Below are 25,355 nucleotides of genomic sequence, written 5' to 3'. Positions count from 1 at the left end.
CCGTAGCCACCACTTCAGGGGTGTGGGGAAGAGCCCCGGGCTTCAGACCAAGTCTGGGGTTTCCGGAGAGGGGGGACCCCTTTTTTTGTGGGGTTCCCACCTCCCCTGAGATGCCTGGCTTGGGATAAATTATTTGGAACCCTACTCATTTTATTCCCTGTAATTTTTGGAACCAGGACGGGGCTGGTTATGGCTTTTTTTTTTTGGGGGGGGGGAACCCTACGTCATTTTATTTTTTTTAGAAAATTACTATACATTAACTACACATGCAGGAACATACACAAATCAGACTGATCTGTGTATGTTTCTGGCAAACTCGCTGCTCAGGAGGGTGAGTGTTTGGAACTTCAATTTCTCTGCGAGTTTGCTCCAATCTCACCCGAGATTGAAATCTCGAATCTTTGTAAATTTGCAAACTGCATCTTTTTCATGAAAAGTACTTGCGAGTTTGCCAGATGGGGAGAAGATTTGAGTTTGTGATCTCACCCGAGTTTTACAAGTGAGATTAAAGAACTCTCTCCCAAACTCACAAGAGTTTGCCTTTAGTAAATTTGTGAGATGAAAAACATGCCTAAACTCACCCGAGATTGCGACCAGACTCGAATCTTCGTAAATTTACCCGAGAGTAGGTTGTTCTAAAGGGGTCATAACTAACAACCTGGACTCCTCCTTAAAGAAATGATGAGGAGCTTTATCAAACCTCGGAGTGAGATAAAGTACAGAGAGATAAAGTACCAGCCAATTAGCTCCTTACAGTAATTTTTCAAACACAGCCTGTAAAATGACAGCTAGAAGCTGATTGGTTGGTAATTTGTCTCTTTAACCTTTAACTCTTTCCAAGGTTGGATACATCTTCCCCTAAATCTTCTATAAGTATAAAGTTCCATATAAGTTCATTATTTTGTAAAGGTATGTTCCAAGTTGTAATAGGGTCAGCAAAACATGGTCAGCAAAATTCTGTAGGTCTACCACATTCACATTATGCATATACAGCGACGCTCTAATAGTTGCCACCTCTGGTATGAGGGCAAATATGAGGTGATAGAGGACATCCTCGCTTAGGGCCTTATTCAGAGACACACGCAAACCCGATGGTTTCCGTACATCTCCAATGGTGAGAGATCTGCATATAGGCCTTACTGCGCATGTACGGATCTTGTTCTGCGAGATCGCTCACAGTGCCCCCTAAGCCACAGCATGATTGAAATGGTGCACCCATTTGAGGGCAGGGATTGGGTGGCAACAGAAAGCATTTTAGAACATGGGGTTGGTGTTGGCCCCATTTTTGAGGTGTGCCGTGGTCAGAGGACCTGATTCAGAGCCGAACGCTCTGACCAGAGTGCTCGCTCTGAATCAGGGCCCTCCTCCATGAAAATGGAGCGGCCTCTTGGACGCTCGCATAGCTGTGGGTGACCACCCACAGCTTATGCGAGCATCCATGATGGTCGCGATGGTCTTGACCATCGGGCTTGCGACAGAGACCCTGCGGTAGGGTCTTGCTGCCGAAAGCCCTGGAGTGATTTTGGCTCTATCAGAGCCAAAATCACTCCCACTGACATCACTAGTGATGTAAGTGGGGCCGACTTCAGACGGTAGGCGTTCCCATGGGAACGCCTCCGTCTGGCAGCCACGCCCCCGGCACGCCCACCAAAGGGGGCGTGCTGTCAATCAACATCGACAGCACGCCCCCTTTGGTGCGAGACCCGGAGCGACGGCTACCCCGTCGCTTGCCAGGTCTCGCGCATGCGCACGATGGAGCTCCCTCCGTCGTGTGCATGCGCAGTGGGGTAACATCGACCAGCTTGCGAGCATCCTGCGCTCGCGAGCGGGTCTGAATGACCCCCAGAGTCTGTCTTCCGACACAGCTTCACTGGCCCAGACAGCGTGAAACCACCGACCATCCAGAGTAACTTGAGGGTTACTCAAATGACCGATATTCACTCTGAGTGATCTAATGCTGCGTCTTCAGCAGTAGGTGTCTATTTATGGCATTATCATAATTTCACACAGTACAAAGACAGGCCCTTAGTGGTGGTGTTTTTTATATAGCAATAGGATCTGGTGGAGTGACGTTGACCATGAGCATGACTGTTGGCAGAGTTAGATGCTTAGATACCAGTAAGAAAAACTTCAGACATACCAAAGTGTTTCAGACGACCATGATTTTCCATGAAAGCTCTCTCTTGATTAGAAGATCATATTATGGGGCGGGATGTACTAAACATCGCATCTCTGATGCTGTACATTCCGCCACTTACCGGGTACATACCAGTGATAATATCGCCGGTATGTACCTAGAAAATCGCAAAGGACAGCTTTCCCGGTAAGAGCTGTCCTTTACAATAGAGGGACTTCTGGGGTTATGACCCAGAAGTCCCTCTGACGTCCTTTTGCTCTAGCAACCATATTCATTATACATCTGTGACTTGAATGTTTTTGTAAACAGCTAAAATAAGAATTGTGTACATTAAGTAGTTAAAACTTACCTGCACCCAGGGACCAGTGTCTCCTTTTCTGTACCCCGGTCAGCTGATCTGTGCGACCTCCGCTAAAGATGCCTGCGGGAACTTTCACAGCATCTTAGCTGGCTACTACACAGATCAGCTGACTGTCTAACACAGAAGGCAGGGCCATAACTAGGATATTCGTCACCCGGGGGAAGTAGTAAAGACGTAGGTCAAAAGGCCAAAAACATATATATATTTTTTTTTTGTGCATGTTAGCCACACCTGTCATCATCATAGCTGCGCAGGGGTGCTGTGCTGCTGTCTGTCAAGGGCTGCTGCCCCCCAAAAAATATTTTTTTGTTGTGTGCGTAGTGAGTATGGAGGTGGAGGACAGTCACATGACCAGAGAGCAAGACGCACATACCAGTCTTGTAGCTGCTGGCAGCAGTCATGATGACGATGCAAGGCCATCAACGTCATTTATTGAGGCCGATGTACCAGGGTTTAAGTCAGGCCAAAAAGTCAGGCTACAAAAATCAACTTTTACCCTGTTAAAGCAAAAAAATGTAAAAGCTAAGTCAGCTTTAGAGAAACAAAAAATTGGCAATACGCCATTCACTACATGAAGTGGCAAGGAGAGGATATTATGATTTATGACTGGTGGTTCTAGTGATGATAATTTAAGCCCCTCTGCTTGTAGGAGGTACAAAAAAAATAAAAATTGTTAAGACGAGTAATACACCGGAACCAACGGTGTGCTCTGAAAAATCACAAATCCCCGAGGAGAGTCTAAGTGTGTCCGCTGTTGCCATGTGTGAACCTGACCTTTCTAGTAATACTGTACTTGAAGAGGATCCTCCTTCTGATGTAGAAATCGAGGATGCTTCTGTGGAATTGCACGAGGAGGATGAGGAGGATATTTATCTAGTTGGCAATAACAATACGGATGATGAGGATGTTGATAGCGAGGATGTTTGTGTAAAAACTGTAAATCATGTAACAGTTGTTGACCATGGTGGGAAAAATCCTATTGTTGCCATGCCTGGGCAAAAGACCAAAAAATCCACATCTCATGTGTGGAATCATTTCCACCCAAATCCGGACAACCTTTTCCAAGCCATTTGTAACCATTGCCAAGTAACAGTGAGTAGAGGTAAGGACCTTAACCATCTAGGAACCTCCTCCCTGTTACAGCACTTTCATCAAAATGAAAAGGGTATTTCAAATTCAGAAACTTTGGGGACAAAAACCTAACAATCATCAGTCCAGTGTCACCTAGCTGCTCCCGTCTATCTGGATCCAAGCGCCTGCAATCTCCACTACCAACACCTGCATCATCATCAACTTCCTCAATCGTGATTGGAAGTAGTACTGCCTCCAATTTCAAGCATGACAGACTCCTATCCGTGATTCTTCAGAAGGATCCTTGAGTGCTACATCTGTTGCTGCTGCTGGGAGTGGAGTTTCATCCCAGAAAGGGACCAAGAAGTCTACTACTAGTAGTAAGATTAAAAAAAAAAATTCACTATTAAACAGTCCTTTGATAGAGGAAGTAAGTATAACAGCTGTCACCCAGTTTCACAGCGGATCACTGACGCCATGACGGCTGTGCTAGTATTAGATGGTGAAATAATAAAAAATGAGGATGATAGTGTGGAGGAAGTGCAAAAGGAGGGTGAGGGGGAAATGTGTGTCCTATCTGATGGTAATGAGGATGTTAATGATGAGGATGTGTGCGTAAATCAGCCACCAGTGGCAGCAGTTCTTGCTCATGATAAAAAGAAAGCCAGAAAAGCCACGTCTTGGGTGTGGAATTATTTTAATTTAAATTCTGACAACAGTTTTGAAGGCATCTGTTCCATTTGTAAAGCCAAAATTAGCAGAGGAAGGGACGTTAAGCATCTAGGCACCTCCTCCCTGTTACCTCATTCACAGCGAGTTCATGCAATTTGTTTAACAAAATTCGAATAATGTGTAAATTAATAACAAGCAGTTCAGTATCAGCTACCAGCAGTTTGGACAAGCACATGCAATCTCCACCACCAACACCCTCATCATCAACCTCCTCCTAATAATTGAAGGTAGTCCTTCCAAAAAATGTTTTGTGGGGGCCCAAACAAACCAAGGAGTTCAGCCACAAAAGTGTCAGTCCTAGTGGCTACAGTGCTTGGTTTGTTAAACTGTGCATGTCCTTTTTAATATCCCACATAAGAGTGGGTGGGAGGGACAATTCCATCTTGCATCTCTTTTCTTTACATTTTGCATAATTTGGGGCATTGCTGACTGAGATTATTATAGTTTATTAAATTGCCATCCTGTCTGCCACTGCTGTGTGGCAATGTTTCATAGATGTTCTATATTTTTTTCAACTGCCATGCATTTGTGCCGCTGCTCTGTTGCTTACTTTAACCAGCCAGCTCGCTGCAGCCTTTGGCCTGTATTGGTGAAAAATAGTGAAATCAATATTGTGAGCTGTGAGGTGGTTACAAATGCATGGAAATGCTTGAAAATGATTGTTATTAAGGTTAATAAAACTATAGAAACAAAAATAGGCCCAAATTATGTGGTTTTAGCTGTTTAGATCATTTTTAAAAAAAAAATACAGATCCAAAAAACAAAACACCAAGGAAAAAAAATCCAAAATCAGATTCAGATCCAAAACCAGGGGAGATCCAGATCCAAAACCAAACACAGGGGACGGTGCACATCTCTAGAAATTTCCCAAAGTAAGAAAACTTTTAGACTACAGATGATATTCGCTGCTGTCACCAATACACACTGAAGCCAGTGACTTTAAAGGGGCTTATGTAATAGGATGCAACTTGCAGCCGCTGCAGGGATCCTGCGAGTCTTCGCGTATTTTTTAAGCAGCAATAATTTTAAAGGCAAAACCAAGTCGGTTTTGCCCTTAAAGTGATTGCCACTTTAAAAATATGTGAAGACTCGCAGGATCCTCGCAGCGGCTGCATGTCGTAGCCTATTACATAAGCCCCATGGTCATAAGTGTAATTCCTGTGACACAAAGTTTGTCAATCCTGGTATGAGCAAATATATGGATGCTCTTTATAAATTACTAAGGACCACTATTCCCAGGATGATGTCATTAGGTTGATAATTACAATGTTGACATTGTTAAAATGTCGCCAGGCAACAGGTCAACATTCCGGAGGATAGGAGCTCTGACCTGGAAGTGACATCACATGACTGCCGGAACCCGGAGGATAGGAGCCCTGACCTGGAAGTGACATCACGACTGCCAGAACCCAGAAGCCACTGCAGCTGCCAGGAGCAGGTAAGTCACTGATGGTCTACTCTACATGGTCAGTTGACATAATGAATGTTGACATTATGACTGTCAACATATCACACCACACCCATTGTTCTCACATCACAGAATATTCATAATGACACCGGCCTAATATCACTAGTCCCTACGTACTAGCAAATTGATTGAGTTATTGTTGATGTTCTGGAAGTTCGCCCCTATCTAAGCATTGAATTGTTGATGATGGTCTGGAAGTTGGCCCTGATCCACATCTTTCATTGGATTATTTGGGCAAGATGGCAATATTGTGTGTGTAGGACCGCTCTTTCTTCTCCACCATACATTTTCCTTCCTTTCAATAAATTAATAAATAAAGCTGACCCTTTTCCCCACCAATACGTCTATGTGTCTTTATAGTAGATATGTTTTATTCCTCTATTCACCTGGTGTAGAAATGTATGCTGACATCAACTAATTGGGATTAGCCTTTAAGAGGCACTAATCTTCCTATTAAAACTGAATTTTCAATTTTGAGTAGATAAATTAAACATTAATTTAGATGATAATTTAGCTGGTATCTATTGTTCCACATGACCTGGCTCAACAACAATGTGCCAGGCACATATCAAAAAGCCTGCCAAGCCAGAAACTAAGGGAAGTCACCGAGCCGCAGCAGACATTGGGATACCCCAGACATATCAGGTGGCAATCAGAATGGCCAGTAAGTCATATTCTGATTCCTGATGGAATTTTTAAAAAACTCAATCCAAGTTTAAAATATTTCCTCAACCCCGGTTTAAAATGAATGGGTAAAATAGTATTTCCTAAGTAATCCAACTTGTTTAGGCCAACAGAACATCTGAAGTAATGATTTGACCTTGTATGCAGACAAATAAAAAAATTAAATTAAATCCAGTATTTCTTTAATGTGCAGGCAACGATGAGACAAGAGTAACAAAATTCACCTTTGATTTTACACAGTAATAAACCTGATATGGTACCTCCCCTGCATGCAGGAAAACAGCATTGATACTGTTCAGTCTTCAGCCCTTTTTAACTTTAGAAAAAAAACACATTTAGATTCTTTCAAATGAATTACAATAAAAGTCGCATCCCAGGAATTTCGCTATTATTTATATTGCAATTCTCGTAGTTGTGCAGTATAATCTTTCTCAATTTTATATTATTTCTTGCAAAAAAAACAAAAATGAAAGCATTTATACAGTTAGGTGTGGTTAGTCATCTACAGACACCCTCCCCTCACTATCCTTAAACTTGGACCATTACATTAAATGGCAGCACCGCTATAGATAGCTTTGACTGCGTAGTGATCCGTCTGATGGGACATGGAGGTTATGTGCAATGTGACATAGCCCTGGCTCCAACCACTGGTAACTGGACTGTAGACACTACTTTCTAGTGACAAAATGGCACATTATGTCGCATTCAACACCGTGCAATAGTTCTTGTAGTAAGTTAGGAGTTGTCCTCTAATGGGCATATGAGAAAGCTCGGATTAATGGTGGGCACGGCAGTGGAGAGACTCACAGCTAAGCGCTGCGCTACTTACAGGGAGAGGATGTCTGATGATGGAGATCCAACTTGAGAAATTCATAAAACATGGCATAAACAAATATTACAGTTGTTAAATAAGTACAAATTGAAATGAATGAAAGGAAAAATTGCATGGCTGCTATAGGTTATTACAGTACATAGTTATTTGGCCTTCTTATTTGCTAGTACCAATAGAATACATAATATATTACACCCATCCTATCGCACATGGTGGAACTATTGGCATACGGACAGTAAGAAAATCTATTAATAATAATTTACACTTACTAGTTTTAACCAATAGGTGATGGATGATTGCAGTTTGAAAGGATACGCAACCCAAAATATGTATTTTAGTATATGAAAGAGTCAGGGCCTCCATTAGAAAAGATGGGTGACAGTATGAAGAGGGGTGTGGCCACTGTGTGCTGGGGCTTTCAGGGGCCAGCCCACAGATGTTGCGCCATCACTGCTGTTGAAGGGGGTGTGGCTACACCTCTTTGGCGGGCCGGGGGCTCCAATACTCTCAGCAGCCTGGGACAGAGTCATTCTACCTACATTCACAAATGTGCATAAAACATAGTGAAACATTGAAACTGGAGCTACCTGAGATAAGAGTTTAATTCAAGGGGGGGGGGATTTCTATGCACAGATTTCTCAGCTTCTGAACAGCCTATTTTAGTATAGAGACACATAACGGAACTTAAGAACAGGGACGTTTGCAGGTACATCTGTGCTGTTCTTTCATAGCACATTGACTATTATTCTATTTTTAAGGTTAGTGTTTCTTTAAGTTGAGCTGTAGAGCACAGAGTGACCAGTCCTGAGTTCTGCCGTCTGATTCCGTAACATATATCAACAACAAGCAACTTGGTGTCTGGAGAGATGATCTACAGTGTTGCAACTAGGGGTGTGCGAGAGGTGCCACCGTCCAGGGAGCAGGGTCCTAAGCGTGGCACTGCCACTGTACCACGGCATCAGCATTTGGCTTGCAGGGTGCAGTTCTAGTCAATAGAACTTCTGTAGAGTTGCCAGGAGCTTCCGATACATGGTCCAAGCACAAACCCTGCAGCTTGTAGACCACCCACTCCTGGTGGCGGCGTCCATGTCCCCTCAGTGACATAATTATGTCATGTTTTCGGGGGTGGGGCTGGCACAGGGCTGAAAATTGCCCTGCTACTGTATTGGTCATGACATTAGACACACTAACAGTTCAGGTTTAAAAGTATTTCCAACCTTGAGCACAGGTGACTTAGGGGTCTATTTACTAAGCAGTGTTAGGAGACAGAGTGAAAAGTGATAAGAAAGTGATAAGGTGCCAGCCAATCAGCTCCCAACTGCCATCTTACAGACTGTTTGAAAAATGACAGGAGCTGATTGGCTGGCACCTTGTCACTTTCTTATCACTTTTCACTCTGTCTCCTAACACTGCTTAGTAAATAGACCCCTTAATTAATACCTCAGTCACTTTGATTAATCCATCTATACTCAAATATAGATAGCCTTAAAATCTGGACTATTAGTGCGCTATCAGAGCAGAGTTTGGGAAGCACTGCATTACAGGAACCTACCCTCCAAGAGAATTTCATCACAAATACTGACATGTAAACTAGACTTCCAGTAGCATTTATATCACGACCCTAGAAGTCTGCAGCAATATATTTTCATTGTAATTTAAAGAATCATTTCATATTTTACCCCAGTATCACGCTATGTATTATCCCATTCTTACATTGCAATGCTGGGATCACACATGTTCTAAAAGCCTATTATATTAGAATAAAAAGTAAACTTTTGAAATTGCCCATGCTGTTAAAATCATAATATATAGGCTACAACTGAATAACCAACATTTTGTCTAAGAACTCTTGCCCTAATACTTTGAAGCCCCCTTCTCTGTATTATAATTGTGGTAATAGTTCTACAATATTTACAAAGTTTAAAATATAACAACTTGTCAATTTCACTTTTTAGGGACAAAATGCACAATTGATATTGATTATCCTGGTACAAAGCCAAAAAAAAGCTTTTTAAGTCAGAAATTGAACAAATATAGCAACAGTGACTATAAAGCTATAACCAAACTTACTAACTGAACCGATCAACATAATAAAACAAATATACTCATATCAATTTTCAAATTAAATACAAGTTCAATGATAATAAAATATGCATCTATTAAAATGTGTAATTGATGGTGAATCTCCTAAAGTATTCTATGAAGAGGACACATGAGTACCTAACAGCTTCATCCGTACAGGGTCATCCAGTTTTTAGGCAATATTTCAATTTATGTTTAAAGAAAATAAATGTCACAAAGTCTTCATGCAGCCCGGAGACAGTTCTTGTATGCAAACATGTGCTTTTTCTTTTACGTCAATCCATGACTAGGCAGGGTACAGGAAGAACCCATTCAAAGGATTGTGCTATATCACCTAGAAAATAAGAATACATTTTTGCACTCTTTAAAGTTTAGTGTAGTCTCCATTTTGTTGCAGATCACCAATGCTTTCATAGTCGCTTTCACCCTGCTGTAAGGCGCCCTGACCAGCGCTAGAGAGAGCAGTAGTCCTCTCCTCTCTTTGGCTTATTGCTGAAATGGCCTCATATTCAGGGTTAGGTATGCCATTTATTATCTCCATTGAAGCTGGCAAATCAATAATGTTGGGGCTTTTATCAATATCCCTCACTGTAGCATAAGTTCCATTGCAGCTAGTTGGTGATATCTCAACATCTTGGATGTAGGAATAATGAGAGAGGTCTTCTTGAAGTCTCAGAGATTGTCCGGTTCTAGACACACTTGAATACATTGCAGAAATCTACAATCAAAGTACAAAAGACATTGGTGACATTATGCAAAAAGGCAATTCATGAATAATAATAATAACAAATAATAATAATTTCGGGCGTGACGTGGAGTTGCACATATGCCTGTTCATGGACCATATCTTACGTGTTTTGGCACTGGGTCTGCCCCTTAGAGGCATAACTGATCTATAACGGGGCGTTCTCACATATAGGACCTGTGAGAAAGTGCTGATACATGTGCGAGCTATGTAGACTTCCACACAGGGGTTAAAGTAGGCCGGAACGTCATTTCGTCACTTCTATTTGGAGACTGAACCAGTTCTGCCTTCTCCGACACACCTCAGCCCGGCGCCGCAGGGAGGCTCCATTTGCTAAGTTTTGGTTACCAACAGGCGCCTGGCTCCCGCCCCACGGCTTCCGGCTCCTGCAGTGTGCAGTGCACTATGGGAGAGACGTCATGACGTCTCTCCCATAGTTCAGAGGAGCAGCCAGCCGGACCAGACGGCAGCGGACGCGAGAGCGGGGTTTAAGGAATGTATTAGGTTTTTTTTTTCGTTAGTGGCTTCACTATAGGGGGCATTACTCAGGGGGCACTACTCAGGCAGCACTACTACTGGGGGCATTACTATTGGGGCACTACTACACGGGCATTACTATTGGGGGCACTATTACAGGGGGATTACATAGGAGGCACTGCATAAGGGGCACCACTCCTGGAGGCACTGCATAAGGGACACTACCACTACTGTGGGGCACTGCATAAGAGACACTACCACTGTAGGCACTGCATAAGGGACACTACCACTACTGTGGGGCACTGCATAAGAGGCACCACTACAGTGGGCATTGCATAAGGGGCTCCACTACAGTGGGCATTATGTGTAAGGGGCACTACTGCTGTGGGCATTGTATAAGGGGAACTATTACTGTGGGCATTGTGTATAAAGGGCACAAATGTGGGCATTGTGTAAAAGGGGCACTGCTGTGTGTCATACATGAATAAAGGGACACTACTATGTGGTGTAATATGAATCAAGATTGTGCTACTGTTTGGTGTCATTTGAATTGGACAGGTCACCGGCTCTAGACGGTACAGCACTGCTCGGGTGTCCTAAGGCAGCTCCAGAAGCTGCAGGGAAGCTATGCAGCAGCGCTACTGGTTTCCATATGCAGGTGCCGGGGGCAGCAACATTGTCGTCCCCAGAGCACTGCACCCTGTGCAACGGCATTGCTCACATACCACTAGTTATGGCCTGCATGTTGTGGGCAGGCACACTGCAAAATGCATACAACTCCGAATGCAGCCAATTATGGGCATTATATCCACACATGCAATGTGGGAGGACATACAGACGATATCAGGATGCGATACATTACATATCACACTAGAAAAGGCTTAGAATATCATGCTATAAAAAAAAAAGCTATTTGCGAAAAGTCCAGTCAACATATAAAAGGTGTTTCGCCCCCTGGCCAGACCTCATTATACAACTTTGTATTATATTTTAAGAATTCAATTGAATGTTGACAAGGCCGTCTGTGGTAGCATATTGGAGTAAATATAGTGTAGAATTTTTAGTGCCTTATACGCGTTAAAACATGAAGAAATGGCTTCTAATTTGGATTTACACAATTATTTTTAAAGTTATAGTTAGGCAATTACATCTACATATAGCCTCAATATGCCAAGGGGGGCAAGAGATGCGTCTTTGTTTTCAGAAAATGTATCTTAGTCGCAAGATAGTTTGATATGCAACACACAAATCTGTGTGCGACTGAGTCTGTATACGAAGCATAACGGAACTGGGTGTGGAAAAAAGCCGCGACTACTGAATCGTAGCACTTTGAGGGGTCTATTTACTAAGCAGTGTTAGGAGACAGAGTGAAATGTGATAAGAAAGTGATAAGGTGCCAGCCAATCAGCTCCCAACCGTCATCTCACAGGCTGTGTTTGAAAAATGACAATTGGGAGCTGATTGGCTGAAAAATTATTATAAAATGATAAGGTACCACTCTGTCTCCTAACACTGGTTAGTAAACAGACCCCACACTCTGAATATGTATACAGTCACCCACAGATATACAGGTGTTGCATAGCAAACTAATTAGCATAGTCTCCTGGTGCGTCCTAGTCACATCACATTGAAACTAAAACACATTTTTGGCCAAAAAGATGCAAAAAACCCCCCAAAAACATACCCACGTCTGCAGCAATATACGAGGATACATCTGTAGTGCAACCACAGAAAGTCACCGTAAAAGAAATGGACTATTTGTCACAAAATGGTCATACAAAGTATGTGTAATGTATGCAAGGTATGACACAGGTCATCGGGTTAGACAAGATCTATGAGTGCTGACAAGCAGGAGAGACCTCAAACTCTGACAGGCCTTTCTGTGGCTCAGAGAAACTCAGAATGATGTCACAAATGTATCATCACAGGCCAAGTGATGTGATGTGATTCGTTCCTGGACCAATGATCATTGCAAGTAGTTCACAAATAAATAATGTTTGCTCATTGTGGAAGTGGATGATTTGAACTGTTGACACTGCACAGTCAGAGAACGTAATGGCGGCTTTTGTTGGTAGAGAGCATACGTCATACTTGCCGACAATCAGCTCCCTCCTTCCGGGAGGGAGCTGATTGTCGGCTAACAGCTGGGGGCGTATCCGAATATCTGTGACACGTTGGGGGCGGAGTCAGGGGTGGGGCCGCATGATCGCATCATCGTGGCTCCGCCCCTATTCACAATGGTGTTATTTTCGGCACTGTGAAGCAGGGGGCGGGGCCATGATGACACGATTCAGCGCGAATCGTGTCACCGGCACCCCCACTGTGGGGATTTCCAGTGTATTCTGGGGGGAGGTCGGGAGGGTTGGGGTATGTCGGGACGCTTGCCTGCCTTTCCGGGGAGCCAGGAGCGGCACCCGAAAATCGGGAGGCGCCCGGCCAAATCGGGAGGATAGGCAAGCCTGGTATAAGTGTGCTTTACAGGTCTTCATTCTACATGTCCATTTTTACTTACCTACTTAATTAAAATGGCTGGCTCTCAGTTTCCGTCTAGTAATCGCCTATATTTACATAGTACTACTTATGTGGCAGTGAGTACGGAGAAGTTTGGAAGCCAGAATAGTGGTGCAGAGGACACTGCTTGGTATGACGATCTAGCTAATCAGTGCCTACACATTTCTTACATACTGCATTTGTAGTCAATGTGGAAGCACTGCCTTTTTAGCAACATGATAAGACCTGAATCATGCAGAAACAGGTCTATTCGGGTGTGCTCTATTAGGGTTATTGGGCAAAATTTACTAAGCGGCGGTTTGACGGCGGGTTCTATTCTATTCTAAACCCCAGCGGTTTGGTGACGGTTTCTATTCTATTCTAAACCCTGGTGGTTTGGTGGCGGTTTTGCAGCGGTTTCTAAATGACAGCCCTGTTCTATTCTATTCTAAAATGTGTTTTGATGGCAGTTTTGCAGCGGTTTTGGACTTCGTAAAACTTTAGATAGCAAAACTGCCGCCAAACCGCAGTCAAAACACATTTTAGTATAGAATAGAACAGGGCTGTCATTTAGAAACTTCTGCAATCTATTGGATCTATTAGAGGAAAATAGTGGAGACATACAGGATTATCCAGTGATTCTCTAGGTTTCTTTATATAAAAAAATAAAGTAAAAAAAAAGGGTCTAGAACCAGATTATGGACCACTTATAAGGAGATAGTCTTGGTTTTTAAATGATCAAAAGCCCCCCAGCACACTTCCCTACCCACTATAGGTCGCCCGCTGTTACTATGCAGAGATATTCTACGTGACAAACGGGTCTATGTACTAAGCCTTGGAGAGAGATAAAGTGGATGCAGATCAAGTACCAACCAATCAGCTCCTAACCGTCACTTTACAAGTCTGTATTTGAAAAGTGACAGCAGCTGATTGGTTGGTACTTTATCTCCACCCACTTTATCTCTCTCCAAGGCTTAGTACATAGACCCCGAAGACTCCTAATCCATTGCAAGAGAATGCGCTTGGCGATTCCATCATAAAAGGGCATGTAAGCGAGCACCTCTTCTTGCATCAGTTTATGATGAGCGCATAGCGGCAGTGGTGACAGTATTGGGAAAGGAGGGGCGTTTTGGCGCATGGCGGAGAGAGCCACAGCACACGTCATCTGGATAACAACAATACATATTTAGCAACACAAATGTATTCTGCCGAGTAAAGGGGGAGATGATCAGATTTCCTACATGCACAATGTGTTTTTTTTATGTCTGAATCATCTGAATAGGAATTACTTACACCTTATGGAAGATTTAACAAACTTGTAATTAAAGTTCAATTGTCCTATATAGGTATGGTAACTGGCACAAACCTTTGCATGCGCGCCGTAACCTTCACTCAATAGTGTTTACTTTACTGTGGAGAACTTAAATGTACAGTAGTATATACAGCTATGGTCAGCAGGAGGCTTAAAAACATTAATCCAAATTACACAAGATTTCAATATCTCCGAGCAGTGGTTGTAACGCAATAATGCTGCCCATCCACTAGGCGATTTTGACAGACGATTGCATGACAACAACGTAGTTATCGTGCAATCGCTTGCAAATCGTCCGCAAATCGGGCACTTTGTTAGAAACAACCAGCCAGAGCCGGCCCTTGGCATAGGCATTCTTAGCAAGTGCCTAGGGCGACTGGTATGCCCAGGGGCATTCAGCTCTGCAACTTCCCCCCACCCCCGGAGCTCAGCTGTTCCTGATTTCTAAACACACCAATATCACGTGAACTGCCGGCATTCTTTGCAGCCAAAGGATGTTCCGCAGGGGCTGCTGGGAAATGTAGTCCTTTCCACCTCTGTGACCAGCGTTACAGAGGCGAAAGGGACTACGTTTCCCAGCAGCCCCTGCAGAACATCCTGTGACTGATGCAAAGGATGCTGGGTGGCTGGTGTATTCAGGGGCAGGAGCCAGCTGCATGGATACCGGTCCTGGGGGATGTGACTCAGTCTGTACCTGATCAGTCACCATACGGTTAGGTCTAAACTAGAGAGTTCTAATGGACCTGACACGTCACACCCACGTGACCCGGCATCAAAGGAGGAGGGGCGGGGATGCTAACGGGGGACCAAAAGTGTCCCTTCGCGGGCGCACTACATTCGCCACAAATATTTATACCCCCTCTATGCCCACGTGGATAGTAACACAGGAGCGGTCCAGACTCCTGCAGCGGTCACGTGGTTGATACGTCACAGAGGTCCTTTCTCCACATAGGATCTAGCATCAACCATCACCATACAGCCACTGTCACAGCTCCATGCCCCAGCAGTGCATCGGGACTAACACCACACTGACCCATCGCCAGCCGGTCACATGGTTGTGATATCATCAAGGTTCTTTGCCCACTTGGTTTTAGCTGCTCATCTACCCTGATGGTAAGTACTAACTACAGTAACTCCCCAGCAGCGCTGCTGTTTCCCCCTGTTGATAAATTGGGTGTATAAGCATGTGCTGAGGCTATATGTGTGTATGTATGTGAGTATGTATGAGAGTATGTGAGCTGAGCCTACATATGTGTCTATGTTTTTTTTACTGGGACTGTATGTTGTGTGCATGTGTGCCGAGACTGCATGGTGTGTGCCGAGACTGCACGGTGTGTGCATGTGTGCCGAGACTGCACGGTGTGTGCATGTGTGCCGAGACTGCACGGTGTGTGCATGTGTGCCGAGACTGCACGGTGTGTGCATGTGTGCCGAGACTGCACGGTGTGTGCATGTGTGCCGAGACTGCACGGTGTGTGCATGTGTGCCGAGACTGCACGGTGTGTGCATGTGTGCCGAGACTGCACGGTGTGTGCATGTGTGCCGAGACTGCACGGTGTGTGCATGTGTGCCGAGACTGCACGGTGTGTGCATGTGTGCCGAGACTGCACGGTGTGTGCATGTGTGCCGAGACTGCACGGTGTGTGCATGTGTGCCGAGACTGCACGGTGTGTGCATGTGTGCCGAGACTGCACGGTGTGTGCATGTGTGCCGAGACTGCACGGTGTGTGCATGTGTGCCGAGACTGCAAGGTGAGTGCCGAGACTGCACGGTGTGTGCCGAGACTGCACGGTGTGTGCCGAGACTGCACGGTGTGTGCCGAGACTGCACGGTGTGTACATGTGTGCCGAGACTGCACGGTGTGTGCATGTGTGCCGAGACTGCACGGTGTGTGCATGTGTGCCGAGACTGCACGGTGTGTGCATGTGTGCCGAGACTGCACGGTGTGTGCATGTGTGCCGAGACTGCATGGTGTGTGCCGAGACTGCATGGTGTGTGCATGTGTGCCGAGACTGCATGGTGTGTGCATGTGTGCCGAGACTGCACGGTGTGTGCATGTGTGCCGAGACTGCACGGTGTGTGCATGTGTGCCGAGACTGCACGGTGTGTGCATGTGTGCCGAGACTGCACGGTGTGTGCATGTGTGCCGAGACTGCACGGTGTGTGCATGTGTGCCGAGACTGCATGGTGTGTGCAGAGACTGCATGGTGTGTGCATGTGTGCAGAGACTGCATGGTGTGTGCATGTGTGCAGAGACTGCACGGTGAGTGCCGAGACTGCACGGTGTGTGCCGAGACTGCACGGTGTGTGCCGAGACTGCACGGTGTGTGCCGAGACTGCACGGTGTGTGCTGAGACTGCATGGTGTGTACATGTGTGCTGAGACTGCATGGTGGTTACATGTGTGTGTGTAAACTCTCAGTCCATAACTCTGTGCCCTCTGCCTGGAGCAAACCTAGCATAACAGATATTGGAAAAGTTAAAATAATGTCCCATATACTATAAATGCATTTATACATTTTTGGGTATTATAACAAACTATCTACTGATTGGTTTTATTATAAAGAGGAAAAGCTGTCACCATTCATATATAATATTACATTGATTCTTAGACTGTATAATGGGGAGCTGTGTCACTTTGTGGTTATCAGCTCCCTGTTTTTAGTGTGTTGTGCTTACCTCTGCAGTGTGCTTGTATAACTGTGGGCATGGGCTTACCTGTGCCCCTGTCTGTGTGGGCATGGTGTCACCTGTGTGTGTACTGTCTTTGTGGACATGTGCCCATCTGTACAGGCATGGGTGTACCTGTGTCCTTGTCTGTGGGGGTATAGGCATACCTGTGTCCTTGTCTGCGGGCATGTGGTTACTTGTATGTGCACCTGTCTGTGGGGGTGTAGGCGTACCTGTGCCCCTGTCCGTGAGGGTATAGGCGTACCTGTGTCCTTGTCTGTGCAGGCATGTGGTTACCTGTATGTGCACCTGTCTGTGGGGGTATAGGCGTACCTGTGCCCCTGTCCGTGAGGGTATAGGCGTACCTGTGTCCTTGTCTGTGGGCATGTGGTTACCTGTATGTGCACCTGTCTGTGGGTGTTTTGTTAATCCTTTGTATTGTATTTTGGGGACATATTGACAGATTTATATTATGGATTCCAGTAAGAGAACATTGTTTCTTCTACACCAGACATGTCATACTCCTGGGCCGCATGCGGCTCCTATTGCATATTTTTGCGGCCCGCTTTAGCGATACTAGTGAAAGTGCAATGAGTTCCGGCTGCCGCTGGACTGGAGGAGGGGACCATACAGTGATATATAAGGGGGAATAACACAGCTTTTTTTTTTTTCTTGCGGCCCGCACACTCTTAGACCTTGAATATTTGGCCCGGTTGGGATTTTGAGTTTGACATGCCTGATCTACACCTTTCTGTTCGCTACTACCCCTTTCTAACCAAGCTGTTCTCCACTAACCTCTACCTTTATCCCTTCCGGTACCCCATTTCATATGATCCTTTTGTCCCTAATTGTCCCTCCCCGGATCCGCCACTGCTCCTACTTATCCTGCTCCTTTTCCTAGTTGCCAGCAATCCTGCCACAACCCCCCAATTCCAGTTTCCCCTTAATTGTGCACTTTTTGGAATGTTAGATCCGTCTTTAAGAATCTGGCCTCCATTCATAATTTTTGTTATCTTTTAAATTCTTAAAGTTATTTTGCCACACCCCTCCAGTTAATGACCACATCTACTTAATGACTGGCCACACTCCTTCAGTGGGCCCCTTTTGTTGCATTTTCCTGGTGGGCCCTTCACGCCCCAGTCCGTGTGTGTGTGTGTGCATGTGTGTGTCGACCAGATTGGATGTCATATTGTCTAGTATGTACCCGGCATAAGATTGGTGATGGGATTATCTACTAGGGGGCACCAGCCAAAATTTTGCCTAGGGCACCAAATTGGCTAGGGCCGGCTCTGCAACCAGCGCAGCCGCTGGTCATTTCCAACATCAATCATCAGGCAAACATGCTGGTCAATCTGACGATAACGTCAGGTTCAGCATGTTGCCAGATGATTGATGAGCCTGCACTGAACATCTGCTCGTTCAGTGCAGGCTCATCACAGACGGAGAAACGACAGCACGATTACAATGTCGTAATCGTGCTCTCGTTTTTCCGTCGGCTAGTTGATGGGCAGCATAAGGGTATCTTGTGTATTAATGATAGGGTTTTCAAACGCACTGATTATCAAAGGATATTGCCGAAAATCAGGAAGCGCTGATGTGGTAATGGAACTTGGTCTTCAGAGTTGAGTAGAGGACAGAGAGTTAATTTTCATCCTATTCCACTTTATATTATACATTCTTCCCTTTTGACAAGAAAGAGTCACTTGCCCATCAACCTTGACATCAAACATCAGTTGCAGTATCGGACAGGGGTGCAGAGAAGATAATCCTATATATGAATACAGTACGTTTCCATATGGTAATTATAAAGATCGATCACTTAATACATACATCATCTTCTGTCAGGCATGGGTCTTCATCCCGAGATTTGTAGGATATATGACTCTGTCTCTAAAGAAAAGAAAGATCAATAAATGCGGTTTCTCTTTGAAGACATACTTTTATTTATTCTTCCCCTAAACCTCCAGGGTGCTAATACCAGCCCAGGATTCTGGAACAAAGGCCTTCCATTTGCTAATTTATTAGGGAAGTGAATATATAAACTGAATTGACAATTTCCATACAAAAGGAAGCCGCCGTCTGCATTCAGAGGTCTTCCAGCCTACGTGCCATCATTTCATATTAATAGATTTATACCTGAACTGTTACAGTATCCTTCTGCAAAACCAATATATTTTTGTATTTGAAGCTACCATGGTTTATATATTCTTCAACAGAGTTGAAAACCAGTTATTAAAATAAATCAGGAATTTGGCCAAAACCACCCCCCCCCCCCCAAAAAAAAAATAAAAAAAAATCCAATATTACAAAAATATTCCTTAGACTCAACTGGAATAATGTAATTAATGCAAATGTCCATTGATCTGTGTAAGGCTTAGGAAGGACTCTGTTCAGGAGCTGTGCTGTTTAATTTTGTAAACAAGTCCTTATTTTCTAGTACAGTGGTCTCCAACTCGTAGCTGGAGGCCTTAATTTTGGTAGCTCACCTAGTTTCCTGGTTGCCGAGTCAACCAGGAAGAAGTGACCTCTAACACACACTCCCCTGTGGCGTCGAGGTCATGGATGGAGCCGTCAGGTTATCGCCGCAGCCTTTACAGCAATCACTTGATGTGCTTCCCCGTGGTTCCACCCACGGAGTCTATGCCACGGCAGAGCGAGTGACTCCCACCCCACCCTGCAAGAAAATCACACAGCAGCCCTGCCTATATATTTTGCTCCTCTACTGCACGTACCTCCTTGGAGCTGGTAATTAACAGTGAAATGTGCCTGTTCTTAAACTTGATTTACAAAATACAACGATATCACTGAAATAATTAAATGCATTGTTGTTTTCTATGAAACATTTTTTTTCCATTTTCATTAAATGACCTTCTATTGTTCCGTTATTAGCCAGATTTTTTTTCTACACTTTTAGTAGCTCTTCAGTAGGTTTCTTAGTAGTAGCTTAGTAGCTCACACCCCAATTAAGGTTGGGGACCACTGTTCTAGTATGTACATATGGAGCTAAAAATGACAGAAAATGGCAAAACTGTTTGAAAATATACAGTATTTGCTTCATTACACATTTGACTGCAAAACTTTGCGCATTTCACCAATGGAATTTAGCCTTACGTGTTCCCCCAGCCACAACACAAAGCATATTTATCTACCACATTTATCCCCCCTCTATTCATATATTATAAGTTACATGAATTGACAAAGTGTAGAATGGTACCCCGCAGAGTGCAGAGGATATAGTGGAACTCATTGCATTGCTAGAACTTTGCTACGCTCTGTAACAGTCTGTTCTGCTCTGAAAATTGATGTGTGGTAAATTTTGTTGCAATTTTGCTAATCTCCTATTGATGCTTCTCCACATTGTGCTACATATTGCATATATTCCATCTAAGAGCGTAATATGGCAAATCATTCTATCACATTTCGACAACCCTTTAAATTAGAGGTGGGTAATAAGCGCTCCCCCAGCTGTTGTAGAACTACACATCCCAGCATGCCCTCCCACAGTTTTGCTACTTGGCCATGCTAAAATTGTTGCAAGGCATGCTGGGATTTTGCAGTTCAACAACAGCTGGAGGGATGCGTATTGCCCACCCCTGCTTTAAATAAACTCAAACTACTAAATTATCCTAAAATACTGTTTGATGACACTCAATTACATACTAAACAATGATAATAAGGGGGTCAGGGCTTTATTTGTTTATTTCAAATGTAAATCAAGGAGGTCTGCAATATAAAATATAAAGTAAACTACTGTATACTGCACGTATAGATTAGTACAGAAAAGCATCAGAACCCTTACGGGCTTTCCTGAAATGCTACTAAAGATTTAGCAGCTGGACCAGGTAAGGAAGTGTCCCTGCTATGCGGGCGGAGAGGACACCAGCTCATTTTACAGGCAAATGGACACTCTGAATGTGTGAGGAAGCCAATAGGTGGCACGTCATACTAATTTGCATACACTACACAAACTTAGTACATACAATTCTTTTTTAACAGGGTATGTGGTGGTGATCAAACAAAGGGAGGGAAGGTCTGTATCCTCCTAATAACATGCTTTAGGATCAATTAAATTAGAAGAGAGCTGCCAGTGGCTTATCAGTGCAATTACGGAAGGCTGATCTCTGCTCGCAGAATCAGCCTCTGGGACACATGCAGCAAATACACCGGAAGCTGCTTATTGTATTCAATTCTTATTGTGACTGTTAGTACTCTATGCTCGATCATCTCCTAGTTTGCGGTGTGGTACAGGTTGAGTCTCCCATATCCAAATATTCCGAAATACGGAATATTCCGAAATACGGAATTTTTTTGTCATGACTGAGAAAATGAAACCTTTGATTGTTGATGGTTCAATGTACACAAAATTTGTCTAAGGCACAAATTATTACAAATATTGTATAAAATAACCTTCTGGCTCATTATATATGGTGTATATGAAACATACCTGAATTTTATGTATGTATACAAACTTTGTTTGAGCCACAAAATTATTGAAAATATTGTATAAAATTACCTGCAGGCTGTGTGTATAAGGTGTATATAACACATAAATGCATTCTGTGTGTATATTTGGGTCCCATTCCCAAGATATTTCATTATGATATGCAATTATTCTAAAATACGGAATATTCCGTTATCCAAAATATCCCTGGTCCCAAGCATTTTGGATATCGGAGACTCAACCTGTATACATTGTCAATGTTCAGAATGTCGACATGTCAACAGCCGCAAACCGTAAAAAGCATTGTCGACATGGACAGAATGCCAATGATCCCAATGTCGACACTGACAGAATGTTTACATTCTCGTGTCAACATGATCCCTATTATGTAAGTCTGTAATTAACACAATTCATGTGTTAAAAATAGACTGCTATCACTCTTGTGATGTCTTCTCGCACACCATGGCAGTCTACACCAGTTATCAACCTGCTCCGCTCCTCAAATGTACGACACTACCCTGTCAGGATCCATGCTGCAGGTGTTCTAGACTCTTATAGGTCTTATCAGTATTTTATTTATAAATGGGAGTAAATTGGTACGCCCAGAATAGACCCATAGAAACACGGGAGAAGCTGATATGAATTAGACCTGTGGCCGCAGCACAATGAGGCACCACTGTGCTGGATCAATATTCCAAATGATTATGTTACGTTTCATATTTGTACCACCAAGAGAGGAATGTTTTCTAATCTCAGCAAGATCTTACTGTGTACTACACATGTACCATATGGAAAAGATTGGTTTCTCTTTTCATTGTTTCAGGCTATAAATAAAGGTAGTGGTGCATAGTAAATCTAGGCTATTTACAAACTCTATAGCGTGCCGCACCAGATTTATCAGGAAATGGGCCAAATCGTTCTTACTTTAGAGAAGACTCCTTCCACAGTATGTACTGTAATGAGCGTTCCTATAGAACAACACTGAAATACCCCTTTCACACTGCCATCACATACCGTAACCCGGGTTACTACACAGTGTGAAAGGGGCCAGTTGAATAACCCTGGTCGAGCAACCCGGCATTTCAACTCGGGTAACGAGCAGGGTTGAACACAAGTTCAACGCGGAACGAGGCGACCCGGGTTCTGTTCACTGCATAGGGAGAGCCGGTGCTTGGAGATAAGATTATCTCCAAGCTCCGGCTCAGCAGCGATGGCGGTGACAGGTCGGGCCGCCAGCCTGAAAGGGGTCTCAGGCAGGTCGCACTCGGGATCGACGCGTGCACAAATCCCGAATGCGACCCACCAATTGCGATGTGAAAGGGGTATGAAGCATCAACTGTTCCGCTAGCTATAGGCAACACTGAGAGTAATGTGCTGTGATAAAAGGTGCGTGTGCAGGTTCAGTTGCTCAGGAGGCACTCATATGCCTAACATGACCACCAGGGGGCCACTAAGAGAATGGATGGGTCATGGTACTAGGGGTGGCGTGGCTAGGCTCAATTGAGTGCCCTCTGCAGAAGCTGCACACCATCTTTGGGGCATGTTATGCCTACTTGGCAGAGACCAGACCCCCTCTAGAGGTCAGGGCACTTTGTAGCTCCCTCCCCTATTTCTCTAATGACCTACAAGTGTCTATGAGGTGTAAGACATAACTATTTTGTAGAGAATTTCGCCATAGTGGCTACACTATACTAATAACAGTAGCTTAGGATGCCTGCCAAGTTCTGTTGTAATGAATAGGTAATGGAAGGAAAATGAAATTGAAGCGCTAGTGTTTGAAATACCACACATTGTATTAATAGTAAAAGATTTATTAAAACAAAATTCATCCAACATACTGTATATAGTTTCAGTGCTGAAATAACATACAGTGCCTATGATTGATATGTATTAAATAGCTATAAATAGTAAATGGCTCACTGAACATCCCATATAGTATCACTCGTGAAAATGTCTCAAAGTCAGCTCATATAGATACAAATGAATGTGTAATCCAGAGTAATATAATATGTATCCTTTGGATTATCAAACAATGTACATGATTTGGATGCAGAAAACGAATTAATATTATGCGATGTATTACTCGCAAAAACAAATCTTTAGTTGTGCCGAGATGCTCACCATTAGGATTTAATATATAGACAATAACCACTCGTCAGCGGGATTCTGTCATCCGGTCACCGCGATTGTTCCAGCAAACAATTAGAGTAAAGCCTCCGGTTTCTATGGACAATCCAGGTGGCTGTAAGGACACCCGGACCCGCAGGAGGCGAACAGGTGCTTCAACCTCCGTGTAAGCACCAGTGTCGTGTGCCGGCTTAGATGAGCAGAGTGGCCGAGTAGCGGTGTCCAGCAGTGTACGTTTGAACCCGGAGAAACACGTCAAGGATTTTACATACAAGTACCTTTCCACATCATCCTGTTCACCACCGAGCTTGTCATCACATACACTGTTCACCTGCAAATTGTCAGCTAGCAGAACAAGCCCATATCAAGCACAACTTTATGTGGACGTGGATCCAGGCTGCATTACCCCCCATCCAGCACATGCATTTGCAAAGCCGGTAAACTGTTGGACGCCGCCATCTGGCTACCCTGCTTGTCTAAGCCGACACACGATACAGGTGCTTAGACGGAGGCTGAAGCACCTGCTCAGCTGGTACACTGCTGGACACCGCTACTCGGCCGACTCTGCTCATCTAAGCCGGCACACGACACTGGTGCTTACACGGAGGTTGAAGCACCTGTTCGCCTCCTGCGGGTCCGGGTGTCCTTACAGCCACCTGGATTGTCCATAGAAACCGGAGGCTTTACTCTAATTGTTTGCTGGAACAATCGCGGTGACCGGATGACAGAATCCCGCTGACGAGCGGTTATTGTCTATATATTAAATCCTAATGGTGAGCATCTCGGCACAACTAAAGATTTGTTTTTGCGAGTAATACATCGCATAATATTAATTCGTTTTCTGCATCCAAATCATGTACATTGTTTGATAATCCAAAGGATACATATTATATTACTCTGGATTACACATTCATTTGTATCTATACGAGCTGACTTTGAGACATTTTCACGAGTGATACTATATGGGATGTTCAGTGAGCCATTTACTATTTATAGCTATTTAATACATATCAATGTATTTTAAATAGGCACTGTATGTTATTTCAGCACTGAAACTATATACAGTATGTTGGATGAATTTTGTTTTAATAAATCTTTTACTATTAATACATTGTGTGGTATTTCAAACACTAGGGCTGTAATTTCATTTTTCTTAGTCTGTGTTTATAGCAGGATTTGCAGATCCTGTTTATTGAAGCAGCTTGTTTGAAAAATATATTGACATGTTTGGTAAGCGCGCCATCTGTTTTTTTTTTTTTTTTTTTAGAGGTAATGGAAGGAGACGGAAAGCTCCTGCTGAAATAATCCAGTACCATGCAAAATTGTTTAGGAAAACCTTTAAACCTGCATTACTGTACCACATAATCCTGAAAATCACCGCTTTGTAAAGACTAGAGGGGGTGTGACACATAGGACCAATCAGAAGCAGCAATCTCTGCAATTTAGGCATCTAATTGACCCCCCCCTCATACACCCCCCCTCACAGCATCATGCAGCAACAGTTTTTTTGGGGTTGATGCAGCGGTTTTGCCCCAGGCTCTAGTGAATGACACCAGGCTTTGATATATTCCTATCTTTCTATAAAGAGGTACTAGAAACGTTAATTATTTGCAAATCATGGGAGATGAGAAACTCCAATACAAGTAGCTTGTTTAGTCCCTCTAACCCTGAGACGGTGAACACCAATCGAGGAGATCTATCAAACCAATCAGGTTCTTGCTTTAATT

At 43.9% G+C, this 25,355-nt stretch overlaps 1 protein-coding gene across 4 annotated transcripts in view; it reads right to left on the bottom strand.

Moving 5' to 3' along the window:
- Positions 1-8,689: 8,689 nt before the first annotated feature.
- PAG1 (phosphoprotein membrane anchor with glycosphingolipid microdomains 1) overlaps positions 8,690-25,355 on the bottom strand; it is a 247,777-nt gene continuing 231,111 nt past the window's right edge. For all 4 annotated transcript variants that reach the window (XM_088471548.1, XM_088471547.1, XM_088471549.1 and 1 more), the window contains 2 exons: positions 18,891-18,950; positions 8,690-10,085 (listed from right to left, as the gene is read on the bottom strand). In XM_088471548.1, the coding sequence (XP_088327674.1) occupies positions 9,732-10,085; positions 18,891-18,950 (414 nt within the window). In that variant the 3' untranslated portion in view covers positions 8,690-9,731. The remainder of the gene's footprint in view (positions 10,086-18,890; positions 18,951-25,355) is intronic.

Source organism: Taudactylus pleione, unplaced genomic scaffold (genome assembly GCF_031769625.1).
Source record: "Taudactylus pleione unplaced genomic scaffold, aTauple2 ptg000114l, whole genome shotgun sequence".
Taxonomy (NCBI): Eukaryota; Metazoa; Chordata; class Amphibia; order Anura; family Myobatrachidae; genus Taudactylus; species Taudactylus pleione.
Note: the sequence above shows the minus strand (reverse complement) of the source record. Positions and strands in the feature narration are given on the sequence as shown.